Source organism: Ailuropoda melanoleuca, chromosome 1, assembly GCF_002007445.2.
Source record: "Ailuropoda melanoleuca isolate Jingjing chromosome 1, ASM200744v2, whole genome shotgun sequence".
NCBI lineage: Eukaryota > Metazoa > Chordata > Mammalia > Carnivora > Ursidae > Ailuropoda > Ailuropoda melanoleuca.
In genome coordinates this window covers 84,036,474-84,052,747 of record NC_048218.1, presented here as the reverse complement: position 1 = coordinate 84,052,747, position 16,274 = coordinate 84,036,474, and the positions used below count along the sequence as shown (strand labels likewise).

Sequence of the window (16,274 nt, the reverse complement as noted above, 5' to 3'; positions counted from 1 at the left end):
ATGCTTAACCAACTGAGCCACCCAGGCACCCAGTTTTAGTGTGATTTTTTAAAATTAGAACACATTACGTGAAATCTGGTTAAAAGCACTTTATTGATTACAATATCAATTCACAGCAACATTTCACAGAGCTACTGTACAAATAAAGGAATGAATCATTGTGCAAGAAAGATCCAAGAGTACTATTAAATCATGGTACAAGTCCATAGTTTGGTTGAAAGCTTTTATAAGAGCTTTAATCTACGTTCATCTTGCCCATAGTCATACTACTGACATTCAAAGTCAATTGGCTACAAGTTTGTTCTATAGAAACCACTGTAGGTGAAAAACATTTTACTCAGCTTTAAAAACCCACTTCTGTGTGGATGCCTTTGGATAAGAATATGCGAATCCAAGTGTTCAGATGCTTTGAAAACAATAGAGCACCATTGTGTAAAAGACAAAAGGCTTGAAATATCTACCAAGTATCACTGAAGTTCAATTAAAAAATAAATACTATATGATGTATGATTTTTTCGGGAACACTTAACACCAGTTGAAACACATAACCAGTTTCTTCATGATGCTGAATTATAACTATTTTATAGGATCAGTAATTGGATTTAAGAAAAAAGACTTAGGAAATTTTATCAACATGCAAACACATCCGCTAAATACAAGGTGTACCATCAATCTGTGACTAATAAACTTTTAAAAGATACACTGCTACCTTAAACATTCAACTACAAACCATTTTAATGAGTACCTATTGTAACCAATATTTTTAGATATACCACAGAATTTAAGGCAACTCAAAATGAGCGGGAGGAAAAACTAGTAAATATGAAACCTAATTCACAATACCAATTTTTTTCATTGTGCTACTCTTTCTCACAGACAGATGGGCTAAACTTGAGGGTGTTTTAAAAAATTCTAACAGGAGATAAGAGTTTAAAATTTTGCTTTCCACAATGGCAATAGTACTTGATTTAAAAGCAAAAATTTTAAAGCATGATTTATACCGTAAAGATTCTAGAGAGAATATTGTGAAAATGAAAGGCCCATTTAGAAGACTGTTTAATCAGTTTCCATAAGTTTAAACAGATAAGCCACAAGTATTCACTTGCCTTGTAGTTTAAAATGTGAAACATTCAACAGTAACCAAAGCATAAATTTCCCTGAATGTTTTCACTTTTAAAAAGGTTAAAATTGTTAAATCTAAGACTGCAATAGTGTCGGAAAAGGTCAGTTATAATATTGGCATGGTGTATTTTAGCAATAAAAATTTCATTGTCCCCTGGAGAAGGCAAGATCCATTTCTCTTAATAGGTTAACTTTAAAATTGCTTAACATGTTCCAGAAGCACATACATCCATATGTCTAGGATACTAGTTAACTATCATCGTGCAGTTCAGCTGAGTCTACATTAAAATGAGAATGGCCTGTTAGACTTATAATTGAAATATTAAACCCAAATTTTTGCCCCTGTGAAGATGAATTTGGTGTGGTGCGTGGAACCATGGGATCACAACTAGAAAAATAGGAGGGAGGGAGGGAGTCTAAACCTCTAACACAGCTGCCAAAAAGGAGGCCTGCCTGTCCATCAGGGTGGAGAGGTCTTTGCTATCAGCTTTCAGGACCATCTGCTGAACCACATGGCAATCACTCACTCTTTTTAGAAAAGAATATGTTCTCAAATTATTCTTGCCAGATCTGAAAAAAATCAGTCTTTATGAAGTGATTAATGAATCTATAAACAAACATGCTGAGGCATATTATATTTAAATGTCTTATAAGGTAAAAGAAAACAGGCACCAGATAAATGCAACAATCTTGATGCAAAGTCTTTAAAACTGCATAGTAATACTCTTACTGGTTACAAGTCTTACGCACAACACTTAAGACTATCAGCTGAACTCAAACTGCAAGTAAATAATTTAGCAATTGGAACTTTGATTACTAGAGAGCAAAGGTTTAGCTAGTAAGTTAATGTAATGAGGTCACCATTTGATCTTCTGTATAAATAGCCACCATAGTGGTTGGGTCTTAGTTCCCTAGTACACACTGAATTATGGGAACTGCTTTTAAGCTTATCTACAAAGACTTTAACTCGTTCTATAAACATGCTGAAGACCATGAAATTCTTGTAGTCTGTGTATCTCCGACAAAAGTATCTTTGTTATTAGAATAACTTTCAAAGTAGAGATACTCTTACACATTTATATATATATATGGCTATTTTGAACATGGCAGAAGTGGTTTCTTGAACAGGAATTTTGAATGAATTGCTGAACTACATGGCAAACCCTCACCTTTTGGGGAAATGAATATGTTCCTTTAAAATATTCTTGCCTTACCTCAAAGAGCTATTCTTTATGAAATGACAGTCCACAAACATTAATTGCAAAAAAAGTTCATAGAAATCTTATATGTGTTTATAAATATACATTCATGCCTGCCATCTACAATAGTCTATTTTTTTGGTCCTGTATCTTTTTATTATCAGCTGATCTTAAAACTGATAGAGACTTCATTATAGTTGATGCTCTTACTAGCACATTCACAATATAAAAATGAAAATTCACAAGTAAAATTTGGGGAGTATTTAGGGTTACATGTGATCAAAAGTTGAGACCCATCTCAACAGTAACGGACATGGTTCGCTAAATTACAAAAATAATGCACTTCTATATATGAGAATAATCCATGACTTCACCATCAAGCAAGACTAACAATCTTCTATTGTCATTTAGCTTTAGTTATAAGGGGAAAGTATCTTTGTTTAAATGGGGGGGGACACATTCTAGCAATAGACACATTATATCATTGACAAGCAGGAATTGCTTAGTATTTTCCTCTGACTCCTTTAAGAACTGCTCTTGGAATTTTTCTTTTGGCTTTAAAGTGGAGTCACTTGGATCTAAGGCTGCTTTTTGGCGAAATCACTTAGAAACCATTATTTTGTGCCAAGAGAAGAATTACAGAAGAGCAAAAAGTCTGAATATTTCCTTTTTAAAATTTAAGTCACAGATAATATAAAATCTGAATTGATATAAACTATTTGAACATGAATTCATAAAGCTACCTTGCTACACAATTATAACTAATCAAGTCTAGCAACTGGTTAGATTTTAACGCTTCTTTCAACAACATAATGCCATCACATATTTCCCATCTACGTGTGTATCAACGGAGAACACTGGGGAAAATTCTTCAGGTACAAGGACGATCTAATTGTTAATCTGCAATAATGAGTGGACCCTACAAACTCAGTTCTAGAATATGAAATAACTAGTAAAGCCCAACTATTTAGAGGGCTACTCCAAGTGTCATTTGATCGTAACCAGATTTTTTAAATGTCAAGAACCATTTTTATGCAATTACTGCTAACTATTAATGTAAGAGTTTCACATATAGGTCTAGAATTTCAGAATGAAATCTCGATTCCCTGGCCTTCAGATTACCTCCCCCTCCAAGGACTGAAAAGGAGCACTTATTTAAATTCATAGGATGGCAAAGAAACTATCTACTCAACAGAGACTACCCTCTGAGTTACTAGTCCTGCTAGCATTTGAGACATGAAGCAACCAGGAGCTCTTTCAGATGGAAAAGGAAGGTCAGAAATCAAGGAGCCTTTCTTCAAACATAAGTACACATACATAGGGGATCACCTCCATCTATTGTGCCTACTTCTTCCATTACAAAACTCAAAAATGTGATATTTCTTATGTATAGAAAGTTAAAAATGTAGGTCTTAAAAAATGCAAACACAATCAAACATGAAAACAGCTATAATGTGTACATTCTGTCCTACACAAAGAAAATAACGAATTTGAGTACAAGCAAAAATTCATCAAGGTTAAATTAGCTCAACTCCTCAAATTAATGCACTGGTCCTTTTGATCTCAGCAAGCACCCCTGCATTGTTTTCCCCCACTTTTTTGTTTTGTAGTTTACTGAAATCTTCTTTTTGTATATAATAATCTCAATAGAAAAATCTTCACCTGCAAATATAAGGTAGAATTTTCTTCTCACAGCGATAGGCTGTAGCACTGATTTCTCCAGATTGCAACGGAGAACAGAAAACCTGTACATACTATTAATTCCAGATTCTAAGAAAACTGTCCCAAGAGCCTGTTGCCACAGCCATGCCATCATCTGTTACACCTAAACAGCTGACACGGTTATCATGACCAGCAAGAACACCTGAAAAACAAAAGTTCGGTAAAAAGTTAACAGGCAACTTTCAGAATTCAACAGGTATATGCATAAAAGATCTAGAAGGGTATTTAAAACCTAAACGGGGAGACTGGGTGCAAGAGGTAAGCTAGATACGTGAGCAAAATACAGTTCTTTGCATTATATGAATTTCTGGCATGTACATCAGCCCATGCTTATCATTCTTGACATATTTTATAGTCATGCTTGCTTAGATCTAGGAAAAGAGATGCATACTTTATGCTACATCTCTAGTAAGTTCACGATCCGCCAGATGTTGCCACTGCTGTTTTCAAAACAAAATTTCAAATGCAGTTCAGTGAAGCGGCCTTTCACCATAAGAACAGCAAGAATAGGAATGAAGTTGGCTGACCTCACCACTTCCAAAAATACCAACGTAATTTATGTACTTTGTTCTGTTAAACAGTAAACACCGCAATGTTATAACTTTGTGAAACCACCCAACTCATCTAGTTATAGTTTTGTATATTAAAGTTAAATTCATTTGATACTCAGATCACCACATGGGATAAAACAAATATTCCCAAATAACTGCGAGGAAAATGAGAAACGTGAAGATCTACAAGAAAACTTAGAATATATCAAATTCAAGAATTTTTTCTTTAATAAACTGAGTTTGCAGTATCTCTGTGTAACAAAGCAAAATCCCGTTTGCCCAACCTCAGGAACATAATCTTGTCTAACTCAATATTCTCTGTAGTGCCACCGGCACAGCAATATGTGGCAACGGACAACTGTACAATTATGGGTTGAAATAACAAAAAATGAGCACTGTGACTAAATACTCCAAGTCACATTGGAAAGGAAAATGAATTAGCAATTCACAAGTTGTCATTCAAATTTACTGTGAAGTATCCAGTTGAGCCAACTTGAAACCAAGCAGCTGTAAGCAAAGCAAAACTAACTCAAGCATATGCTAAATTATGGAAAACAAACACATTCTAATTGTGTTAGGGATACTAATTGATTCAATCCAGGCAAAACACCTAATACCTCTTTAAACAAAAGTCCTAATTGTGTAAACACTGACTGGTGTTCTAAATAAAATCCGCTCTACATGGGAAACATTAGAAGATAGGAAGGATGTGGCCATGGTGGGAGGAAAGATGTTAAAGCTGAACCCCAAGAGAGAACGCCAAGAAGTTGAAAAGAAAAAAAAAAAAAATCAATGACTCATTTGAATTGTTTTAAAGCTTCCAGACATTCTCTGTTGAGGGTTCAGCTTCATCACTCTCCCACTGCTCCCCAGTGCGGATACTAATAAACCATGTTGGAGTGCGCACGCACACAAATCAAGGAATAGCAAGAGAGGACTATTATTTAGAGATCTAGAAATAAATCCTTAGGAGCTACGTTAGGGAACAGGAAATAAGGGCTGGGGCCAGAGGACTGCTGTTTTGGTAACAAGCCATGTACCTGTTTGTATATGCATAATACTGATTCTAAAGAACACTTAAAATCACTGTGTAAGTTGTTATTCCTGACAGTCCCCAGTGTGACTTGATACAGTCCCTAATATTCTGGAAGCGATGGGGGAGAACTCAGGGCATGGGGCGAAGGGGAAGGTGGGAATAGGTCCTGCCCCAGACAAGATCTCCGGAAGCAAGAAGATTCCCAGCAGCTACGGCGCTTCCCGTCAGGTCGGAAGAAGCTAATCTGGGGAAGACCACACTCAATTAGACCCACGCTTCATCTTTGGAGCAGAACTGACTGAACAAGAAGATACTCTGGAACTAGATGTTACTACTCTTGACCAAACGGGAACGTCACTACGGCCCACGAGCGAGAACCGCCAGGGTGCCGCTGCCCACGGCTCGGGCGCCGGGACGCCTGCAGACGGCCCCACGGGACGCGTCCCCACCTCCCGAGCAGAGCGCAGCCTGCGGGGCTTCGCACCAACCTGCGCGGTCGCCTTTGAGCGTGTCCCACACGTTACAGTTGAAGTCGTCGTAACCGGCTAACAGGAGGCGGCCGCTCTTTGAGAACGCCACGGAAGTGATCCCACAGATGATGTTGTCGTGCGAGTAGAGCAGCAGCTCCTGGTCTGCGCGGAGGTCGAAGAGCCGGCACGTGGCGTCGTCGGAGCCCGTGGCGAAGGCATAGCCGTTTGGGAAAAACTAGAAAGCAAAGAACAGACGCTGACCGCGCACAAGTGTATGACACCCGCGCGGCAGCGCGGTAACCGACTCGGTAAGAGCTAGGTTCGAACTCCGACTTGGCTTCTCAGCAGGTGAGAACTGTCGCCCCCAAACTCGTACGCACTCTGGGCCTTGGCTTCCGAGTGTTGGGCAGGCCCGACTGGGCAGGCCCGACGGATGGAGCGCGCGGGGCCGTGGTTGGGCACAAGGCAAGTCCCCAGCGAAGACGGCTCTGCTCCTCCCACGGCCGACTCTGAGACTTCAAACATCACTGTTCACAGAGCTTCTATTATATGTGTCCTCTTAACCATTCCAGAATCCCGCGTGAGAAATAAATAGCAAAGATTTTACAGAAGAGAACATAAATCGTCCCGGTCAGGCGAGGTATGAAGTTAAGCTAGTAGTAAACTCTGCATTGTTTGTGAATCCCCTTTTCTCAGAACCTAGCACTACTCAACACTTATTTTTTAAACAGACCTTTTTCTTCATGTATCTTTTGGTCATCTGTATTATTTTTGTGAACTCATTCTTCACGACCTTTGCTTATTTTTTACTATCCTGTTAGTACTTGATTTGTAGAAAGAAGATGACTACAAAAGTTTTTTGCAAATTTTAGTTTTTTATAGCTTTTTAAAAATAAACAATTTCCTTTTTATGTAATCAAATTTATCTTTCCATTTGAGATTTCTTCCATTGTTTTTATGAATAAAGTCCTTTCTCAGGCTTATTAGCTGATGTTCAATGCTCTTTTTCTAATTTTTTAGAGTAATTTCATTTTTCATATCAATCTTTATCTACCCAGGATTTGATATACAGCATTCAGTATAAGGATCTAACTTAATAGTCAAGTAATTGTCCAACAATTGATTAAATAATTTTACTGATTTTTTGTTACATCTTTAATTCACTGAACTCTTATATTCACAAAAATGTTAGTTTTGTCTATATCCTGTCTTATACCTGTATCACACTTTTTAAAAATCATAACTTGATTGGGGCGCCTGGGTGGCGCAGTCGTTAAGCGTCTGCCTTTGGCTCAGGGTGTGATCCCGGCGTTCTGGGATCGAGCCCCGCATCAGGCTCCTCCGCTGTGAGCCTGCTTCTTCCTCTCCCACTCCCCCTGCTTGTGTTCCCTCTCTCGCTGGCTGTCTCTGTCGAATAAATAAATAAAATCTTTAAAAAAAAAATCATAACTTGATAGTAAATTTTTTTTTTCTGGCATGGCAAAATACTATGGTACTCTGATTCAAGTCAGAGTGTTTTCTCCTCTCCCCCACTTCAATTTCACAGACGTTTGATCAAGTTTCTTTTCTCCATATTCCTCTGACTCATCTCAAAAAACAAAACAAAACAAAAAAAATCCACTTGGGTTTCTTTTGAGGGAGGGGGAGAGAATCCCGGCAGACTCTCCCTGGACTCAGGGCTCCATCAGAATCCCGGCAGACTCTCCCTGGACTCAGGGCTCCATCACATGACCCAGAGATCACAACCTAAGCCGGAAACAGGAGTTGGACACTTAACAGATGGTACCACCCAGCCACCCCTCCACTTGGGTTTTGATTAAAATCTGTATTAAGCCTAAAAATTAGTTTGAGGGACAAATGATTAGCTTATTATATGCAGTCTTCTCATTCAGGAAGATGGTATTTTTAAAGACTATTTTTTAATTTAGAGAAAGGGAGTGCAAGAGTTGGTAGGGGGAGGGAGGGAGAGAATCTTAAGCAGGCTCCACGCCCAGCGAGGAGCCCGACGTGCGGCTCCATCTCGGGACCCAAGCTGAAATCAACAGCTGACACTTAACTAAGCCACCCAGGCACCCCACGATTATTTTTAAGTAATCTCTATACCCAACATAGTGCCTGATCTCACAACCCCGAGATCAAGAGTTACATGCTCCACTGACTGAGCCAGCCAGGTGCCCCAGGAATATGGAATTTAAAAAAAAAGTTTCAACAAAATTTTATGATTATCTTTATAAAGATTCTACACATTTCTTGCTAAATGTATGCCTCTTTCCTAATTTCTGTTGCTATTCCCAATAGGATTTTCTTCCTTTCTGTTCTCTACCTGGTTATTACTGATGTATGTAAGAAAGTTATTGATTTTAAAATAGTGTTTGTCACCCAGAAAATACACCAAACTCTTTGTGATATCTAGATAGCCAGACTACATCACCTGCAAATAATGACATTTTTTTCTACTTTCGAATTCAGCTTTGGGTCCAACGACACCAGCTGAAAGTTTCAGAACAATTTAAACAATGGTGATGGTATTATCGTCTTGTTACTTAATACAATAAGAATGCCTCCAGTGTTTTCAGTGTTAAGAAGCCCCCTCCCCCCATTCAGGATGATGGTGGAGGAAGGCAGTGATTAACAGGGTAACAGGCTCTCAGAAATGCAAGTACTTTTTACTTTAATGCTTTTAGGATGCTTCAAGCCTGGTCCCAGCAGAGATAGTTTTTCCACATCAAAAACAAGGAACTACTTTTCCTTTTCAAATTCCCCAAAGGCGTTAGGAACCTCTAGCCACAATTTCCTCTATCTACCAAGGATCCAATCATTAGTCCTCCCAGACCACAGTGACGTTTAGAAAGAAGGCCCTTAAGCAAGTGAAAGGCTTCACTAAACCCTTACTACCTACCTAGAGGCTAACGACTTTGACCACTTTCTTCCATTCTAACAGCCAGCAAGATACTCTCCACCGTTCCTTTGCAGGAGGTCCAACAATACCATTTGTATACATTTACCAGCCTGTATGGGTTAAACCTGTTCTCTACCACGGACCGGAACAGAAACTATAGTGCAGTAAAGGACACTGGCACAGAACACCCAGCCACAAAGGTCACCCCTTTCAGCTCAGCGTAAGGGGCACAGTGTGAGGAAACTTCTCAAGCAGAGGAGACACCCATAAAGATAACAGGAAACAAGCTGATGCTCATCCAGGGCCAAGAATTATGTCTGTCCCTCCTAGCAAGAGGGAAAACCTCACAATTCACTGGGAAGAGAGATCATAAGGTTTTTCCCTCACGGGTGGGACAAACTTACGTATACACAAAGTGCTGCTCTGGGCCCACCGAACAGAACTGAAAGGTAAGACCTGAACAGATCAAATTATTTCCAAATAACTATGCCCTAGAACAGAGCTAAACAGTATTCATATAAATACAAAATTATCTATCACCCACCAAGGTAAAATTTACAATGTCTGGCATCACATCTAATGAAAATCAGACATGCAAAAGCAAGAAAATATGACCCATAATTAGGAAGGGAAAAAAATTACTCAGTGGACACAAACCTCCAAAATATCACAGATGATAGAATTAAAAGACAAGGACAAAAGCAATGTCTGAGCCTAAGAAGAAGCTTGTATGGGTTTAATGGCAGAAGAGACACTGCAGAAGAATAGTAGTGAGCTGGAAGACACAGGAACAGCAACTATCCAGAGTGAAATACAGCAAGTAGTAAGACTGAAAAATAAAATGAACACAGCATGAGCAAACTGTGGGAACACTCCAGGTGTCTTAATGTATGTGTATTTTGGGTCCCCAGAGCAGTAGAGACAAAAATACATTTTAATGATAACAGCTGAAAATTTTCCAAATTTGATGAAAACTATAATCCACAGTTCCAGACACAAAAAATAAGAAAATTATACAAAGACACATCATAATCAAGTTGCTTAAAAACAAAGAGAAAGGACACCTGGGTGTTTCAGTTGGCTCAGCCGCTAACTCTTGGTTTCGGCTCAGGTTTGGGCTTGTGGGATCAAGCCCTGCATCGGACTCCATGCCCAGCACAGAGCCTGCTTGAGATTCTCTCTCCACCTCTCCCTCTGCCCCGTTCCCATGCCCCAGCTCAACTTGTTCTCTCTCTGAAACAAATGGATAAAATCTTTAAGGAAAAAAAAAAAAACCCAGAAAATATTAAAAGCAGCCAGGGGAAAATAAAGGACACACTGTGTAGAGACTAAATAGAACAATAGGACATCTCACAACGGTACCAACATAAACCAGAAGACTGGAAGACAGAGTATCAACAGAAGAAAAAAAAAAAAAAGTGAAAATATTTTTCAGAAATGAAGGCAAAATAAAAAATATTTTAGATATACAAAAGCTGAATGAAGGACTTTAACAGATTTGCACTATAAGAAACATTAAAGGAAGCCCTTCAAGGAGAAAAATAGTTGAAAATCTGAATCTATAAACAAAAGAATGAGGAGCACAGAAAATGGTAACTATGTTAATAAATGTAAAGACTTTATTTTTTAAATATTAAAATATTTTATTGAAAATAAAAACACAAATAGCAAGTAAAAGCAAGGAAAAAGATATGCCCATGCTAAGACTAATCAAAAGAAAGCTGGGGGTAGTTCTATTAATATCAGACAAAAACTTCAGAGTAAATAATATTCCCAGGGATAAAAAGGGGCATTTCATAATGATAAAGAAATCAACTGACCAAGAGAACACAATAACCCTAAAGGTTTAGGCTTTCAAATACTCACTGAAGAAAAACTAATAAACTGCAAGGAAAAATGGACAAATACACAGAGATTTCAACAGCCCTCTCTGAATAATATACAGAACTGACAAGTATCAGTAAGAATACAGAAGACCTGACTAATACTATTTTTTTTCCCCACCACCCTCCCCCAGGCTCTGAAGACCTGAATAATACTATTAACCAACTTGAGATAATTGTTATCTGTGGACTTCTCCATCCAGTAACAGCAGAACAGAGATTCTTTTCAAGTGCAGAACAATGACCAGGTCAGACCATATTCTGGACCATGAAACAAGTCTCAAGAAGTTTAGAATCTTATGAATCCTACAAAGTGTATCCTTGGACCATAATACAATTAAAAACAAAAATAAAAATATCTAGAAAATCTCCACATATTTAAGAACTATATAACGTATTTCTAAAAAAGTCCTGGGTTAAAGAGACCAAAATTATAAAGAATTTTTAACTAAATGAAAATGAAAACACAGCACATCCAAATCTGTGGAATGCACCAAAAGCAATGTTTAGAAATTGACCACTTTAAGCTTCAGTATTAAGGGGGAAAAAAAAGTTTCAAATCAACTTCTACCTTACACACCTAGAAAAGAAAATGAAACCCAACTACACAGCAAAGAAATAAAAAGAGTGAAAAATCAAAGAGTTAAAAAAAAAAAATCAATGAAATAAGAGCAAATTGTTCGAAAAATAGAGCAAATCGTTCAAACCAAAACATGGTTCTTTGAGAAGATAAAGAAAACAGAGTGGCCGAGAACACAGCACCACAAACTGGGTGGCTTACCCAGCACACATTTAAGGTCTCACAGCTCTGGAGGCTGGAAGCTGAAAATCAAGGTGTCTGCGGGCCGTAGATGGCAGTCTTTTCCCTGTGACTCTTCACGCTGTTCACTTTCTCTGCTTATTGGTCTGGAGTTTTCCCCTTTTTCTAAGGATACCAGTCATCCTGGATTAAAAGACCTCCAATCTGGTCTAACTCAGTTAATCACATCCTCAACAACCCTATTTTCAAATAAGGTCAAACGCTGAGGTAGTGGGGGTCAGGACTCAACGGATAAACAGATAACCTCAACAGGCCTATATCTGAATACAACATTACATTTGTGGTTAAGTCTCACGCTTAAATTTCACAGAGAAATTCAACCAAACATTTAAGGAAGAAATAATACCGATTCTGCACAAACTGCCCAGACAACTGAGGTGGAGGGAATGCTCCCCACCTCTGCCTACAACGCCAGCCTTTGTCTGGTATCAAATCAGAAAAAAACATTTCAAGAAAGGAAAAATAGAACTTTTATGAATATGGCTGTAAAACTTCATAAAAACTTTTGTAAATCAAATGCACTAATATATAAAAACAATTATGCATGATGACCAAGTGTTGTTTGCCCCAGAAATACAGGGCTGGGTTAAAAAGGGCGGGGGAATCAATGTGAATTCACCATTTAACAGACTAAAAAACAAAAACCACATGATCATCTCAACAAATGAAATGGAAATATTTAATAAACTCCATTCATCCCTGAAAAATCTAAGCAAATTAGGAAAAGAGAATACCATCAACCCAATAGAGGTGATACAATGAGAGATGGAGACCAGGTTTACCTACTCTAAAATTCTATTCTTCTAACCAGGCTGGCCTAATAATAGAGGATGAGGGTAACAAAGCATTGACTTCCTCAGACGGTCAACAAAATTACAAAAAATGGCTTTCGATATGTGAATAAATAGAAACCAATTTTCCCCCCAAATACATCTTCTTATGAAATTAGAAGTGTCTTATACACATAAGCATTTGCATGCACAGTACTTCTGGAAATGCTAGTCATTTCTATACGGTTTAGCATTTGACCTACACAAGACAATAACCACATATGATTAGTTTATGCTCATATACACAGACTATTTACCTGGCTTAATCGATTTGTGGTTAACCTGTCTGGAGTTTTTGTTGTTAAAATCATGTTAAACATTTCAGCAGTTTCTATGCAAATTATATTTTCCTTAGGAATGCTATTTACTTACACTGACAGCATTAATATCTGACACATGTCCAGTGAAAGACTGTCTGCACATTCCATCTCGAATATCCCACAATTTTGAAGAGGCATCACAAGCACCAGAAACAAAAGTCCTCATGTCAGGACTCAGAGAAAGACTCATCACATCTCCAGAATGCCCAGTGAACGTGGTGGTCTGCTGGGCAGTTTCGATGTCCCATAAAGCACTACAATTAAACATAATTAAAATAATGACTATTAGCTCTTTCCTTACACTAGCTCCTACCATCACCCTCAACCCCCAAATCAGTGTTCTTGTGGGCCACACTTACCAAGTTGTGTCTCCTGAACTTGTAACAATTTGGCTGTCATCTAAAAATCGACAGCAGGACAAGTAGCCTACAGCACAGAGAGCAACACATTTTAGGTTATCACGGACCACGGGACCCAACTACCACGTGAATAGTAATGCACATTTCATTTTTTAAAACCCGATACGTGGGCAACAAATGTTTGTTAATATACTATAGTTCTACTTTTAATTACTTCAAGTTCAATGCTGTCTGCAACCCAATTTTATCAACAAACTCTCAGTATTTTCTATGTGGATGGCACGTCCTGTTAGATACTCTGAAAATGACACACTTAGGACACAGTCCCTTCTGCCTACTAGATTACCTAAGAGAGATTCCTTTACACAAACCTGTATCGTCTGTGGCAGACAAGCTTCAGGATGCTGGGAAATTCTCTCATACTGTGCGAAATCACACCACCTCAACCAAGGCTTCTTGGAAAAGGGTCACCTGAATGCTCAGAACTCACCAGTGTCTCCAAATACGGACACGGCAGGATTTTTGTAAAAAGCATCGTCAGATAGTACCACCGCCAATTCAGAGAGGCAGAAGCCTGGCGAGTGGCAATAAATTCCTTACTAACACTGCCAACCAAATGCTACATACGGCGTACACCCTGCGGCACGCATCCTGGCAAACCAAGCAACACACTATCGCGTTTATGAGTACTTCTCACTGTGCATCTAACACACATTCAGTTACATGACCAAGTACAGATGCCAAAATCCCGTAATTGTTACATGGCTGCAGAGAAAACAGAAAATGTATATACATTTTTTAAAGTAGGCTCCATGCCCAGCATGGAGCCCAACACAGGGCTTGAACTCACGACCCTGACATCATGACCTGAGCTGAATTCAAAAGTCAGACACTTGACTGAGCCATCCAAGCACCCCTGTACTTGCTCTCTTTTTTTTTTTTATTGTTTGAATATTTTGCAATCGATCTGTCCATTTTTATAAAACAGTGCCATTTTTGAAAGAAAAAGTTAGTCATCGTTCGTAGAACTACAAAGTTGGTGCTTCACTGACTCATAGTCATTTCTACTCTCACCTGATAAACACTCAACCTTCAGCAGCTGAGCACGATTTGTTGCTCGTTCTCTCTGATCAGCTCACTCAGGAGTCCTCATCTTGTATTTGGTGGGAAAAGACAATATTTAGCGGAGCTCACCTGTGTGACCCGGTAACTCTCGGCTCACTCTCACGTTTCCCTCTCTGGTTTTTAAGTTATATATAGAGCAGATGTTGTCCAGCCCTCCACACGCGACGTAATTACCGGAGGGAGCGTAGGCACAGGTCATCACCCAGGAAGATCTCAAAGGAATAGCATGCATCTGTACCACAAATAAAACACACGTTTTATTTATAAAACACTAAGAGTACGAAAACAGACCATTTATCAAACCGATTTACAACGAAGCAAATACGACTAAAAATTAGATGCATCTAACTAAAAATAAGCTAAAATAAAAACGCAATGGTTTAAGTGAACAATGAAGAATAAAACACTAATACAGAAAAAGTAATAGGCACATAGTATTTATCAGCAATTCATTTGAATTTAAGTGTTCTTTTTCAGAAATTATTTTAAAAGAAGGAAGTAGAATGTTTCAATGCTAATGTATCCATTCAAAATACTAAGTGCAGAATGTTAAAATAGTAGTCAAAAGAGGAATTTCCCCCAATATAACACTGAACAATCAAGTATCAGAGCCAATTAAAATGGTTCTTCCATAAAAAAATAAATAAAACGGTTCTCCCATGATGAGATGGCACGGTCTGGGGCACCTGGGTGGCTCAGTTGGTTAAGCGTCTGCCTTTGGCTCGGGTCATGATCCCCGGGTCCTGCGACTGAGTCCTGAATAGGGCTCCCTGCTCAGCGGGGAGCCTGCTTCTCCCTCCCTCTGCCTCTCCCCCTGGCTTGTGCTATCACTCTCTCTCTCAAATAAATAAATCTTGAGAGAGACAGAGAGAGCACCGTAACCTTCTAATAGTACGATATATACTCTGCACCCAAATTTTAAAAACGGCAATAGTTAGCATGATCTGCCCACAACACGCTGGGGGCTTACTACCCAACCCTGATCATCTGTGAGCAGGCGGCAACACTGAACGCACACGGGAACAGCAGGCTAAATGGTCCAGGGAATCGACACACTGGGTGATTACTACTACGCTCTCACTAAACCTAAAATATTTTAAAAAGTATTTTTGTTCTAGAAAATATAGTTGAAAGACATACTGGATGGGCCAATTAATATAGAAAAACTGTTATAAATCTGCCTTAGCTAGCTTTAAAATCTCAACCAGGCTGAAGTTATTCTTTACTTCACAAAACAGTACTTTTAAATCTTTAATAAAAACAGTGATAGAAGTATACGCAGAATCTAAAAGGTATTTCATGTGTGTAAGTTCTCTCGAAGCTTTTCCGCTACCACTCAACCCCTTTACATCAAGGGGTTCCCGTGGACACGTTAGGAGGACCCAGTGGGTTCTGCCAAGAGATAGGAAAAAGTTGTAATTTGCCTCCCAGAGACCGCACCATCTGAGCAATCCGGAAACACAAATCAACGGCTAGAGGGGACCCAAGAAAAGCCTCACGGTAGCATTCTGGCTTAACTACAACTAGAAATAAAAATCTCAGGGTCGCCGCCCATTAGGAAATGGGTAAGTTAAAAAAAATAATAATAATTTATAGGGGCACCAGTCTGGCTCAGTCAGAAGAGCGCATGACTCCTGATCTCAAGGTCATGAGTTTGAGCCCCATGTTGAATGCAGAGATTACTTCAATAAAACTTTAAGAAAAATAAAGTATATCACCCATATAGTTTCCTGATGCACACCCTTTTCTACTACTAAAATACAAAGTAGGAGACTCAAGTAACATACACTGAATGACAGTCCTACCACTGTCCTTGGGAACATAAAAGGGCTTAATATTAAAAGCAAAACACGAAGCCCAAAGAGAGGATCTAGATTAAAATAAATGGAATAAATTTATCTTTTTTTTAAAATTTAGAATCCTCCATTTTTTTTTTTT

The 16,274-nt window shown here is 38.7% G+C and overlaps 1 protein-coding gene across 1 annotated transcript in view; it reads right to left on the bottom strand.

Annotated features, from left to right (window-relative positions):
• Positions 1-74: 74 nt before the first annotated feature.
• The window catches only part of GNB4 (G protein subunit beta 4), a 36,757-nt gene continuing 20,557 nt past the window's right edge, over positions 75-16,274 (bottom strand). Inside the window, exons 6-10 of the mRNA XM_002912448.4 lie at positions 14,406-14,568; positions 13,212-13,278; positions 12,905-13,106; positions 6,119-6,335; positions 75-4,185 (exon numbers count right to left, since the gene is read on the bottom strand). Of these exons, the coding sequence (XP_002912494.1) occupies positions 4,079-4,185; positions 6,119-6,335; positions 12,905-13,106; positions 13,212-13,278; positions 14,406-14,568 (756 nt within the window). The 3' untranslated portion in view covers positions 75-4,078. The remainder of the gene's footprint in view (positions 4,186-6,118; positions 6,336-12,904; positions 13,107-13,211; positions 13,279-14,405; positions 14,569-16,274) is intronic.